At 39.7% G+C, this 13,957-nt stretch overlaps 1 protein-coding gene across 1 annotated transcript in view; it reads left to right on the top strand.

The window, feature by feature from the left end:
- Window positions 1-1,367: 1,367 nt before the first annotated feature.
- Window positions 1,368-13,957, top strand: part of LRRC9 (leucine rich repeat containing 9) — a 121,125-nt gene continuing 108,535 nt past the window's right edge. The window contains exons 1-4 of the mRNA XM_070378511.1: window positions 1,368-1,561; window positions 11,245-11,325; window positions 11,578-11,796; window positions 12,849-12,989. Coding sequence (XP_070234612.1) covers window positions 11,278-11,325; window positions 11,578-11,796; window positions 12,849-12,989 — 408 coding nt within the window. The 5' untranslated portion in view covers window positions 1,368-1,561; window positions 11,245-11,277. The remainder of the gene's footprint in view (window positions 1,562-11,244; window positions 11,326-11,577; window positions 11,797-12,848; window positions 12,990-13,957) is intronic.

The following is a 13,957-nucleotide window of genomic DNA, read 5'->3' as shown; positions in this document are numbered from 1 at the left end:
ATTAGATTTTCAGAGATGATAATATGAATCAGATTTTTCTAGTCCTTTTTTAAAACTCCTAAACCACAAATCTTTTAATTAATTTTAGTTAATGACAAACTGAAATTTCTGAGGTATAAAAAACATGTAAGTAAAATTTATATTTTTCTATGTTTATGTATGTTTACAAATGGTTAATATTACAATAAAATATTTGAAATGAAAATATAGTAAAATATCTGCACTCATATTTTTCATGAGAACGCAGTTTTAAAATATAGTCTATTGAATGAGGCAGCCACCTGGTGACAGAAAACAGAACTTACAGACACTATTTGGCATGAACTGAACGTCATAAGTATTCTACACAAATAACCTCAAAAAACATAATAGCGCTGTCCAACAGAAACCTAATAGAAATTACATAGGTAATTTAAATTTTCTAATTGCTGCTTTTAAAATGTAAAAGAACCCCAGTAGTTTAATACAGTATTTTCATGTAAACCAATATATGAAAACTATTTATCATTTCAACATGTGATCAATACATATATTTTTCATGCTAGGTCTTCAAAACACATTGTGTGTTTCATAGCACATCTCGGTTCGGACAAGCCACCTTTCACGCGGCTGTAGCTAAATGGCTAACATGTGGAACAGCGCCTATCTAGAGAATGAAATGAGATCAGCAGTTACTTTGATTGCCTAAGTCCATTTCTCAGCCCACTCTTAAAAGTTCCTCCCATTCCCTCTTTAAATTTTACTTTATTTTGTAAAAGTTTGGACACCAGTATACTTTGGAGTGCTTAAACGACCCTCAAAAGCCTGTCGGCGAACGACAAGAAGACCGTTGGAGGGTCCAGGTCTTCTCTGGAGGTCTCTAGGGCGTTAGATTGGCCTGCGCTGTCCTTCGATTCTGCTTGCTCTGCGCTCAGCGGCTTCCGGCTGCGGTCAGGTACATTCCTGGAGAGCGGCGGTCGCCGGCGTTTGGACCGAGGGGCGCGTGGGGATATCAGGGCCTGATACGGGTGTCTGGCCGCCTTGTGACATCACAGCATCACGCTTTGGGGTTCAGGTTCAGCGAGGCTCCGGGCTTCCAGACCCCGAAGATCAAAGATTTTCAGTGGGAAACAGCCGGGACTGGAAGAGGCAACGACTAGGTCCCGGATGTAAGTCGTTGCTTCCCATGCGGGCCTGTGATCTGGCGAAGGCGGGTGAAAAGACACATGCAGAGTCCAAAAGACCCGCGGCGACGGGCGCTCCTCCCCACCATTTCCCAGGAGCACCAGCGGGGGCTTCCGGATGGACCCCTACCTCTGCTGATTGGTTGTAGCTTGCCGCCACGTGATCCAGAAACGGGTCAGCCACCGCTTTCCCCGCCCCTCTCACCCCCTCCCCACCCGGAGGTCGCGGGAGGCGGAGAGCAGGTTTCCTAGGTAACCGCAGCGGGCAGTTGTGTACACACCAAGCCCCAGGAAAGGGAGGGTGTCCAGCCTGCTGCTGCAGGACCAGGATTAAGAGGCGGGAGTGGACTCTACTCTGTCTCCAACTGCTCCGGAATCCATCCTGTCTCTGGGATAAGGTGAGTGACTATAACCTGGTGGCCTTTGGGAGTACCTCACCTCTAGGCAAGGCCCAGGAGTCTTTGCTCCCCTCTCCTCTCTCTCTGGCCACACCCGGAGGAAGACAAGAGAAAAGCAACGTTGAGGTCAAAAGACCCTTGTAATGGTGCAGTGGAGATGATGATAATAATGAGAGACAGTGACGTGACTTTATCTGAGGCCGTCAGGTTTACCGGGGCAAAGCTGAAGAGGAAACGGAGAGGGAAGGTGGCACACAGCCATCTGTGCAGCCTTTACTGAGAGAACGAAGTGCTCCTTGGACACCCTTGATACCGCTCACCTAGAACTGGAAGGGCATTTGTTTGGCGCATCAGTAATAATGGATGGATTCTGATCCCTTTATACCCAAGGCAGGAAACAATTTGACCATACAGGCCTTCTAGTTTGTAAAAAAGAAATTTGATTTTTTCACAATGACACTCTCCCCAGCTCTCATGGCAGACAGAAACATGGTCCTTTGAACTCTAATTATTGTTCTACTCTGACCAGTCATGTAAAACTTAAGGTATTGGGTTGGCCAAATGCTTTTGGTATCATCTTGTGGAAAACCCAAATAAACTTTTTAGCCAACCCAATATTTCTTTAAGTTATAACATATAGGACCCCTGTGGCATGACAACTAATTCAAACCATCCAATAAATTGTTATCAAATACCAAGCATGTGTCAGGCACTGTGATAGGGTCATTGTTCCTGCCCTCAGTGATGTAACCTGGTAAGGAACAAAGACCTGGAAGTATCACAGTACAGAGGACAGGTGTTGTATATGCGCCATATTCTGGCCTTTATTGGAATTATGAGCAGGAGAATGATTATAATACTGACAGAATTAAAGTCTTCACACAGAAGACCCTTGATTTAAATTTTTAAGGGCATATGGAGTATGCCATAAAGTCAAGGGAAAGTTAGGGAGGGGAAACAGCATATGCCAAAGTATAGAAATATCCCATGTCATTCAGAGAAATATAGTTGTGGCCAGAGCCTGGGATGCTGTCAGGAATTTTTAGTTGATGAGCTTGAAAGGTAGGCAGGAGTTGAGTTTGGACACCATGAATACCTTGCAAGGGGAGTTCAGCTCAGTCACTCAGTTGTGTCCGACTCTTTGCAACCCCATGAACTGCAGCATGCCAGGCCTTCCTGTCCATAACCAACTCCTGGAGTCCACCCAAACCCATGTCCATCAAGTCGGTGATGCCATCCAACCATCTCATCCTCTGTCGTCCCCTTCTCCTCCTGCCCTCAATCTTTCCCGGCATCAGAGTCTTTTAAAATGAGTCAGCTCTTTGCATCAGGTGGCTAAAGTATTGGAGTTTCAGCTTCAACATCAGTCCTTTCAATGAACACCCAGGACTGATTTCCTTTAGGATGGACTGGTTGGATCTCCTTGCAGTCCAAGGGACTCTCAAGAGTCTTCTCCAACACCACAGTTCAAAAGCATCAATTCTTTTGCACTCAGCTTTCTTTATAGTCCAACTCTCACATCCATACATGACCACTGGAAAAACCATAGCCTTGACTAGACAGACCTTTGTTGACAAAGTAATGTCTCTGCTTTTGAATATGCTATCTAGGTTGGTCATAACTTTCCTTCCAAGGAGTAAGTGTCTTTTAATTTCATGGCTGCAATCACCATCTGCAGTGATTTTGGAGCCCAGAAAAATAAAGTCAGCCAGTGTTTCCACTGTTTCCCCATCTATTTGCCATGAAGTGATGGGACCAGATGCCATGATCTTAGTTTTCCGAATGTTGAGCTTTAAGCCAGCTTTTTCACTCTCCTCTTTCACTTTCATCAAGAGGCTCTTTAGTTCTTCACTTTCTGCCATAAGGGTGGTGTCATCTACATATCTGAGGTTATTGATATTTCTCCCGGCAATCTTGATTCCAGCTTGTGCTTCCTCCAGCCCAGCATTGCTCTGCATGTAAGTTAAATAAGCAGGGTGACAATATGCAGCCTTGACGTACTCCTTTTCCTATTTGGAACCAGTCTGTTGTTCCATGTCCAGTTCTTACTGTTGCTTTCTGACCTGCATACAGGTTTCTCAAGAGGCAGGTCAGGTGGTCTGGTATTCCCATCTCTTTCAAAATTTTCCACGGTTTATTGTGATCCACATAGTCAAAGGCTTTGGCATAGTCAATAAAGCAGAAATAGATGTTTTTCTGGAACTCTCTTGCTTTTTTGATGATCCAGCGGATGGTGGCAATTTGATCTCTGGTTCCTCTGCCTCTTCTAAAACCAGCTTGAACATCTGGAAGTTCACGGTTCATGTATTGCTGAAGCCTGGCTTGGAGAATTTTGAGCATTACTTTACTAGCGTGTGAGATGAGTGCAATTGTGTGGTAGTTTGAGCATTCTTTGGCATTGCCTTTCTTTGGGATTGGAATGAAAACTGACCTTTTCCAGTCCTATGGCCATTGATGTGTTTTCCAGATTTGCTGGCATATCGAGTGCAGCACTTTCACAGCATCGTCTTTCAGGATTTGAAACAGCTCAACTGGAATGCCATCACCTCCACTAGCTTTGTTCGTAGTGATGCTTTCTAAGGCCCACTTGACTTCACATTCCAGGATGTCTGGCTCTAGGTCAGTGATGACACCATCGTGATTATCTTGGTCGTGAAGATCTTTTTTTTTACAGTTCTGTGTATTCTTGCCACCTCTTCTTAATATCGTCTGCTTCTGTTAGGTCCCTACCATTTCTGTCCTTTATTGAGCCCATCTTTGCATGAAATGTTCCTTTTGTATTTCTAATTTTCTTGAAGAGATCTTCCCATTCTATTGTTTTCCTCTATTTCTTTGCATTGATCGCTGAGGAAAGCTTTCTTATCTCTTCTTGCTATTCTTTGGAATTCTGCATTCACATGGGTATATCTTTCCTTTTCTCCTTTGCTTTTCACTTCTCTTCTTTTCACAGCTATTTGTAAGGCCTCCCCAGACAGCCATTATGCTTTTTTGCATTTCTTTTTCTTGGGAATGGTCTTGATTCCTGTTTCCTGTACAATGTCATGAACCTCCATCCATAGTTCATCAGGCACTCTATCAGATCTAGTCCCTTAAATCTATTTCTCACTTCCACTGTATAGTCATAAGGGATTTGATTTAGGTCATACCTGAATGATCTAGTGGTTTTCTCCACTGTCTTCAATTTCAGTCTGTATTTGGCAATAAAGAGTTCATGATCCGAGCCACAGTCAGCTCTCCCGGTCTTGTTTTTGCTGACTGTATAGAGCTTCTCCATCTTTGGCTGCAAAGAATATAATCAGTCTGATTTCAGTGTTGACCATCTGGTGATGTCCATGTGTAGAGCAAGGGGAGTAGTGTGAGCAAATTTGCATTTTGGGAGGTTGCTGGTTTCCCAGGTGACTCAGTGGTAAAGAATCTGCACGCAATTCAGGAGACACAGGAGATGTGGGTTCGATTTCTGGGTTGGGAAGATCACCTGGAGAAGGATAATGGCAACCCACTCCAGTATTCTTGCCTGGGGAATCCCATGGACGGGGGAGCCTGGCAGGCTACAGTCCATGGAGTCGCAAAGAGTCAGACATGACGGAGTAATTGGCGTCATGGAAGTGTGGCGGATCGATTGGCAGCAAGTGAGACTATAGGGAAAACTTCAGTTAAGTTGAAGTAATGAAAACCTGAATCAGGGCAGAAGCAATTGGATAGAGGGGAGGAACAAAGAAACTTGACAGACATTTAGCAGGAGGGTACATATATGCAAAATGATTTAATAAGTGAGCAAAAGTGGGGGGAAGAATGAAAGAGTGATTGAGCATCAGTTCCAGGCTTCTTACTTGAATAATTAGAACAATGATGTCATTTACCGAGAGAAAATATGCATTCGGAGAAGAGGTTGGCTGGAAAATATAATGATTCAGTTTTGAACATACTGAGTTTGAGACACATTCTGATGGAGCTTTCCATGTGGGTAGTTGGGTTATTGCACAGAAAGAAAGCAAGATAAAAATTAGTAATTTTTCACCAAGAAGGAAACTATTAATCAGAAAATTAGGCATTAAATAACAAGTAGAGAAAAGTCAAGGAGAAAAAGTCAAACCAAAGAAGAAAACTTAGAGTCATCAGCATCATCAGATTTCATCTCAGAGTCAAATTAAGTTAAAAGCTAAAATTTGTCCAGTGTTTTTGGCATTAAACCAGTGTTGACCTGGAAAAAGAAGATGCAGTTGCCTGAAGTATCCCCACTGAGACAGCAGTAAATTGAGAACTGAATAGAGGTACTGAAGTGTTGCTAATTACTCCCTATGTTTGCTAATGCTCTAATATGGTGGTGGTGCTGCTGCTGCTAAGTCGCCTCAGTCGTGTCTGACTCTGTGCGACCCCATGGACTGCAGCCTACCAGGCTTCTCCATCCATGGGATTCTCCAGGAAAGAACACTGGAGTGGGTTGCCATTTCCTTCTCCAAATATGGTGCTAATGACTTATATCTAAAAGTTTTTTGTAAAAAAAATCAGCTAATATTGAATACAGGATAGGAGAATTTTTTTTTTTAGTAATGACCTAATATTTGTGTATGAAGAGAAAAGAGACCCTAGAGAAGGAAAGATGGGAATAAATGAAAAGAAGAAAAATTTGGCAGATCAATATTCTGAAGAGTCTGAAGAGAATGGGATGAGTACACAGGAAAAGGGATTCATTTGGGACAGGAGAAAGAATATTTTTTCTAAGATGGGTCAGAAAAGGAAATAAACACAGTTGACTCTTGAACAATCCACATATAACTCATAGTCAGCCAGCTTATCCTTTGTTTCTCCTTATCCTCAAATTCAGGAAGGCATGGACCATGTCAGTCAGTCATTTCAGTTGCTCAGTCGTGTCCAACTCTTTGTGACCCCACGGACTGCAGCACACCAGGCTTCCCTGTCCATCACTAACTCTTGGAGCTTGCTCAAATTCATGGCCATCGAGTCGGTGATGCCATCCAACCATCTCATCCTCTGTCGTTCCCTTTTCCTCCTGCCTTCAGTCTTTCCCAGCATCAGGGTCTTTTCCAGTGGATCAGTTCTTCACATCAGGTGGCCAAAGTATTGGAGCTTCAACTTCAGCATCAGTCCTTCTAATGAATATTCAGAACTGATTTCCTTTAGGATGGACTGGTTTGATCTCCTTGCAGTCCAAGGGACTCTCAAGTGTCTTCTCCAACACCACAGTTCAAAAGCATCAATTCTTCAGCACTTAGCTTTTTTAATGGTCCAACTCTCATAAGCATACATGACTACTGGAAAAGCCATACGTTTGACTAGACAGACCTTTGTCAGTAAAGTAATGTCTCTGCTTTTTAAGTTTAGATTTGTTGTAGCTTTTCTTCCAGGGAGCAAGCATCTTTTAATTTCATGTCTGCAGTCACGATCTGCAGTGATTTTTGGAGCCCAAGAAAATAAAATCTGTCACTGTTTCCATTGTTTCCCCATCTGTTTGCCATGAAGTGATGGGACCAGATGCTATGATCCTAGTTTTCTGAATGTTGAGTTTTAAGCCTACTTTTTCACCTTCCTATTTCACTTTCATCAAGAGGCTCTTAGTTCCTTTTAGCTTTCTGTCATATGGGTGGTGTCATTTGCATATCTGAGGTCATTGATATTTCTCCCTGCAATCTTGATTCCAGCTTGTGCTTCATCCAGTCCAGCATTTCGCATGATGAACTGTGTAGTACTGTAGTATTTACTGTGGGAAAATATCTGCATATAAGCGGGCCTGTGTGGTTCAAACCTGTGTTACTCAAGGGTCAGCTATATATTTTAAGAAGTATGGGCATTTAAGAAGTGTCTATCTCATGGCATCATGGCATCACTGTTCTCTGTGAAAATAGGAACAAGATCATCTACTGAGTGAGAGAAAGAACTTGAGGTGAGTGGTGAAAGTTTAAAATAGTCCAGATATTGTGAATCTCAGGTCTGTATCTCTAGTCCTACTCCTTAGGAGACAAAGTTGAAGAGGAAAATATAAAATATCTGTTGTTGGATTCAACTCATTGCATTCATAGTGATTTCAACTCACATGACCAACCAGTCAAGTGAAATCTTTCAGCAGCACTCCAGAGCAGAGATCAGAGGTGACTGGATCAATCCAAGGTTTGAGATTTGAAGGATGAAAGCTATAGATGGTGGCTCCTGGCTCCCTGGAGAAACTCGAGCAGACCTGCAGTTTCTTAGATGGACAGGTCCTAAAAAGAGGTTTCCCAGGTGCAGGAGAGCAAGTACAAGCTGGGCATCAGGACACTCACCTCTAGATGGAATCAGAAGTTGGAAGCCTTGGGATTACTTGAGTTTGGAGAAAACATAGGAGGTTTGTAAATGCCAGGAAGGTCCATAATTATGTATTATTAATTATGCATAATCACATAATTCAGATGTAGTTATAAAAATTATATAATTTGAGGGTTTTAAGTTAAATTTGTTTCACTAATTAACTACTGAATTACAACAAGGGTTTTCTTAAGTGAGGGCACTGGTGAAGAGAAGTTAAGGTGAAGTGAAAGAAAGGTTGATATCGCAAATATGAATATTTCTCTCTGAAGAAAAAGTAGTCTTTGAGAAAGAATAGATTCGTGTGTATGTATAACTGAATCGCTTTGCTTTACAACTGAAACTATCATAACATTTGTAATCAACTATACTTCAACATAAAATAAAAAGTTTGAAAAAAGAAAGAAAAAATAGTCTTCTTGAATAAATGGAGAGTTAGTTATATCTTGTTTTAAAGGAAGATTCAATACTGGAAAGGTGGAAGTTCTCCCTAAATTATTTACAATCTAATCTCAGTCAGAATCCCAAGTGAATTTTTAAAACTAAATGCAAAATAATTGTAAATATTACTTGGAAAAATAAATATGAAAGAGTAACGAGGAAATTTCAAAAAAAAAGAAATGAGGTAGAAATTTACAATATAAATCATAATTATTAACACAGGATAATACTGTAGGAATAAATAGAGCTAACGGAAAGCACAGATTAGAAAGTCCAAAATTAGACTCAGCTACATATGATAATTTAGTGAATAATGAAGGGAGCAGTTAATGTCTTCTCTAATAGATATCTTGGGCATAGACTATAGGCTAGAAAACTTGGATCACTGTTTGGTGACTCTGGGGGTGCTAAAGGCAGGCTTTGTCCCTTGTGTGGTGGTGGGCAGACAGGCTTTTCCTTTGGTGCTCACAGACATTAAACCAGAATGTAGGGGCCCTCCTTTACTTGGGATGCCATCCAAGTAAACCTAGGAGGAAAGACTACAGTCTGCATCTCTATATGGGCCTCTGATGGAGTATCTAAACTCCTTCAGGTAGTTCTTTGCTGCACGCTCCCTTGTCTGCCCACTCCTATGCTGTAATATTTGGGGATTATCCAAGAATAGTGTAAAGAGACAGCTGCCAATTGGAAGCAGGGAAGGAATGGTCAATATTACTTTCAGCATAGATCTAGCATCTAACTACTGCTCACATCTTCACTACCACCACCCAGTTCCAGCCACCACCCTTTCTCACCTTATTACAACTGCTCCTTGACGGATCTCCTTGCTTCTCCCATCAACCCCTGCAGTCTATTTTCAACACAGTAGCTAGGGCAATCCTTTTCAAAACCCAAGACAGCTTGTATTATTCTTTCATTCAAAATCCTCATATAGCTTTACATCTTATTCAAGAAGAAATCCACCCCACAGTACTTCTCTGACTTCACATCCTACCAGTTTTCCACATGCTAGCAAGGTAATGCTCAAAATCCTTCAAGTTAGGATTTAGCAATACATGAACTGAGAACTTCCAGATGAACAAGCTGGATTTAAAAAGGGCAGGGGAACCAGAAATCAAATTGCCAACATCCGTTAGATCATACAGAAAGCAAGGAATTCCAAAAAAACCTATTTCTGCTTCATTGGCTACATTGAAGTCTTTGACTGTGTGGATCACAACAAACTGGAAAATTCTTCAAGAGATGGGAATACTAGACTACCTTACCTGCCTTCTGAGAAACCTGTATGCAAGTCAAGAGGCAACAGTGAGAACCAGACATGGAACAATGAATTGATTCAAAATTGGGAAAGGAGTGTGTCAAGGCTGTATATTGTCACTCTGCTTGTTTAACTTATATGCAGAGTACATCATGAGAAATGCCAGGTTGGATTAAACTCAAGCTGGAATCAAGATTGCTGGGAGAAATATCAATAACCTCAGATATGCAGATGACACCACCCTATTGGCAGAAAGTGAAGACGAACTAAAGAGCTTCTTGATGAAGGTGAAAGAGGAGAGTGAAATAGCTGGTTTAAAACTCAACAATCAGAAAACTAAGATCATGGCATATGGTTCTATCACTTCATGGCAAACAAATGGGGAAACAATGGAAACAGTGACAGGTTTTATTTTCTTGGGCTCCAAAATCACTGTGGATGATTACTGCAGCCATGAAATTAAAAGATGCTTGCTCCTTGGAAGAAAAGCTATGACAAACCTAGACAGTGTATTAAAAGGCAGAGACAGCACTTGCCGACAAAGATCCATCCATCTAGTCAAAGCTATGGTTTTTCCAGTAGTCATGTATGGATGTGAGAATTGGACCATTAAGAAAGCTGAACACTGAAGAATTGATGCTTTCGAACTGTGGTGCTGGAGAAGACTCTTGAGAGTCCCTTGGACAGCAAGGAGATCAAACCAGTCAAACCTAAAGGAAATCAGTTGTGAATATTCATTGGAAGGACTGATGCTGAAGCTGAAACTCCAGTACTTTGGCCACCTGATGCAGAGCCGACTCATTGGAAAAGACCCTGATGCTGGGAAATACTGAGGGCATGAGGAGAAGGGAGCAACAGAGGATGAGAGGTTGGATGGTATCACCGACTCAATGGACATGAGTTTGAGCAAACTCCGGATGATAGTGAAGGACAGGGAAGCCTGGTGTCCTGCAGTCCATGGGATCACAAAGAGTCAAACAAATCTGAGTGACTGAACAACAACATATTAAGACCAGATTCCTATATTTTTCTAAATAGTATATATCTGGAACAATATAATGAATATATTAAAAATTAATGAAACAGTAGCCTACATTTTATTGAAGCTATGTAGTTATTTAGTATTTCATACCATTAAGAAGTTGACTAGTTCATTTTAATAAACATTTATTGCCATGCCTATGGTATGTTACTAAGTCCTGAGGATTCTTTTCTTTGCTAACTATACTTAGAAAACTGTATTCAGTTTGGGACATTACAACATAATAGAAAGAATGAACTGGAACTGATTCAAGGAAGAAAAACAAGAATCTTTTTAGTAAGAGAACTAAAAGTCATGAACTTGGGGCAAGATAAAGGTATAGATGAGAGCTGATTATGTTCTTCAAGTATTAAAGGCTCATAATTTGGAAGAAAAATTATGCTTGTTTCAGCAGGAGGTAAAATGGCAGTGAATGGGGAGGAGTTATGGAGAGACAGAATTAAATTCAGAATAAAAAAATAACTTTCCAAGAGAAAATTTCAGAGATGGAATGGACTGTCTTAGGGTCCAGACATTGTTGGTAATGTACTGTTGGAAAATGTTAAGTCACAGATGAGTAAGTCCACCTAAGTAATGTTAAGGTCCCTTTAATAATATGGCATGATTCTGGTACTTACTTCAACTTTTCCTTTTTCTTAATAGATATATTATTATAACCTTTATTTTTAATGGAAGATGATTGAATGTGAAAACATAAACCAACACGACATAATTAAAGAACTGGTGAGTCAAAACCAGATTTCTTTTCAACTACATTTGTAAGAATACTAATTGAAACATTTTTACACTTCTCTCTGGAGTTTATCTAAAGATTTCTTCTGTGATCTTTGGAAGTAGAGAAAAACCATGTATGCGATACAGCTTTTCTTCTTGTGAGTCAAAATGTCATCAGTAAAACACAGTTTATAATTTCTAATATCAAAAATAATTTATTATCTTAAAAAGGTAATAACCCAATTTCTTTTTTGAAAACAGTGTTTATGCAATGGTTTGTCTTATGAGATGATTGGACAAGAAGGATCAGATACTTCAAAACTGGAAATGTTTTTCTCAGGGTATCCTCGTATAGTTGGATTGTCATTATTTCCTAATTTAACAAGTCTCACAATTGTTGCTCAAGATATAAAAGAAATTTCAGGACTAGAAACTTGTTTACAGCTTAAAGAACTTTGGATTGCTGAATGCTGCATAGAGGTAAGCCTAAACATAACCTTACATGAAGTATTTGTACTAAATTATTTGGCTTCGTTAAATAATTCATTGAAGTATATGCTTGAGGCATGGATCAAAACAGATAAATTCATACATGATGAATTAAACCCTTTACCCAGTAAAACAAAAGAAACATTTAAATGGGCAAAATATAAAAATAGATGTATACAAAGGATAAAATAGAAATAATTGAAAAAATAGACACATTCTACTTTTTAATAATCAAATCAGATCAACTAATACCCAGTATTGCTTTGTAATAAAACTGGTTTATTTTAACACTATTGGTTGTGTGAAAATTATAACATCTGTATTGAAAAGCCATATTGCAAAATAAATCAAGAGCCAGAGATAAGTATATACTTTTTGACTCAGAAATCCCTATTCTAAGATTTTATCCTAGAGAAGTAATTAAAAGCAGAAAACTCTATACATAAATTTATTTGTTGTAATATTATTTATAATAGTTAAAATTTTGAAACAAATAATCATATAAGATTATTTCTAAGAAAATTATTATAAACATGAAATATTTTGTAAATACTATAATTTGAAAGATTATAAAAACATTTTTTTAGATGACTTTAAAAAAATCCCTCAAAATTGTCTAGTTATTATGATTATAACCATATAAAATAGGTATCAAATTGATTAAAACTTCGGACACAACTGAGCGACTTCCCTTTCATTTTTCACTTTCATGTATTGGAGAAGGAAATGGCAACCCACTCCAGTGTTCTTGCCTGGAGAATCCCAGGGACGGGGGAACCTGGTGGGCTGCCGTCTGTGGGGTTGCACAGAGTCAGACACGACTGAAGCGACTTAGCAGCAGCAGCAGAGAATATGAAAATTGAAAATAGTTGTATTTAAGTAGAGCAATTATATGATTTTTTAATTTCAGTTCAGTTTTCTGGGTATTGATTTTGCAGTCTATTTTTAAAATGTGATTTTTAAAGGAAAATGTACTTAAAATGTACCTTATTGAAAGGATTAATAAAATATAAATGTTCAGTCTCCTCTTTTTTTTTTTACAGAAAATTGGAGGTCTTCAAGAATGCAGAAGTTTAGAAAAGCTATACTTATATTATAATAAAATTTCTAAAATAGAAAATTTAGAGAAATTATCCAGATTGGAGGTTCTTTGGCTGAACCACAATGCAATTAAATATATTGAGGTAAGATAATTTCAGTGATTTATATTTAAAGTCAGTCATATATGCAGACAACACCACCCTTATGGCAGAAAGTGACGAGAAACTAAAAAGCCTCTTGATGAAAGTGAAAGAGGAGAGTGAAAAAGTTGGCTTAAAGCTAAACATTCAGAAAACTAAGATCATGGTATCTGGTTCCATCACTTCATGGGAAATAGATGGGAAACAGTGGAAACGGTGGCTGACTTTATTTTTTGGGACTCCAAAATCACTGCAGTTGGTGACTGCAGCCATGAAATTAAAAGACGCTTACTCCTTGGAAGGAAAGTTATGACCAACCTAGATAGCATATTCAAAAGCAGAGACATTACTTTGCCAACAAAGGTCCCTCTAGTCAAGGCTATGGTTTTTCCAGTAATCATGTATGGATGTGAGAGTTGGACTGTGAAGAAAGCTGAGTGCTGAAGAATTGATGCTTGTGAACTGTGGCGTTGGAGAAGACTCTTGAGAGTCCCTTGGACTGCAAGGAGGTCCAACCAGTCCATCCTAAAGGAGATCAGTCCTGGGTGTTCATTGGAAGGACTGATGCTAAAGCTGAAACTCCAATACTTTGGCCACCTCATGCGAAGAGTTGACTCATTGGAAAAGACCCTGATGATGGGAGGGATTGGGGGCTGGAGGAGAAGGGGACGACAGAGGATGAGATGGCTGGATGGCATCACCGACTCAATGGACATGAATTTGAGTAGACTCCGGGAGTTGGTGATGGACAGGGAGGCCTGACGTGCTGTGATTCATGGGGTCGCAAAGAGTTAGACACGACGGAGTGACTGAACTGACTGACTCCTGTAGAGCTTAACCAGTGTCCAAGAAATATTCATGACTAGTTTAATTATTGTTGAGAACTAATGCATATATAGCATATTATAACATATAGAGAACCTCATATACATAATTTTCTTTATTTCTTCTACCATGTCTGGGAGGTAAGA

The sequence above is a fragment of the Bos mutus genome, chromosome 10 (genome assembly GCF_027580195.1).
Source record: "Bos mutus isolate GX-2022 chromosome 10, NWIPB_WYAK_1.1, whole genome shotgun sequence".
Taxonomy (NCBI): Eukaryota; Metazoa; Chordata; class Mammalia; order Artiodactyla; family Bovidae; genus Bos; species Bos mutus.
The sequence above is the reverse complement of the archived record's forward strand: the minus strand, read 5'-3'. Positions and strand labels throughout refer to the sequence as shown.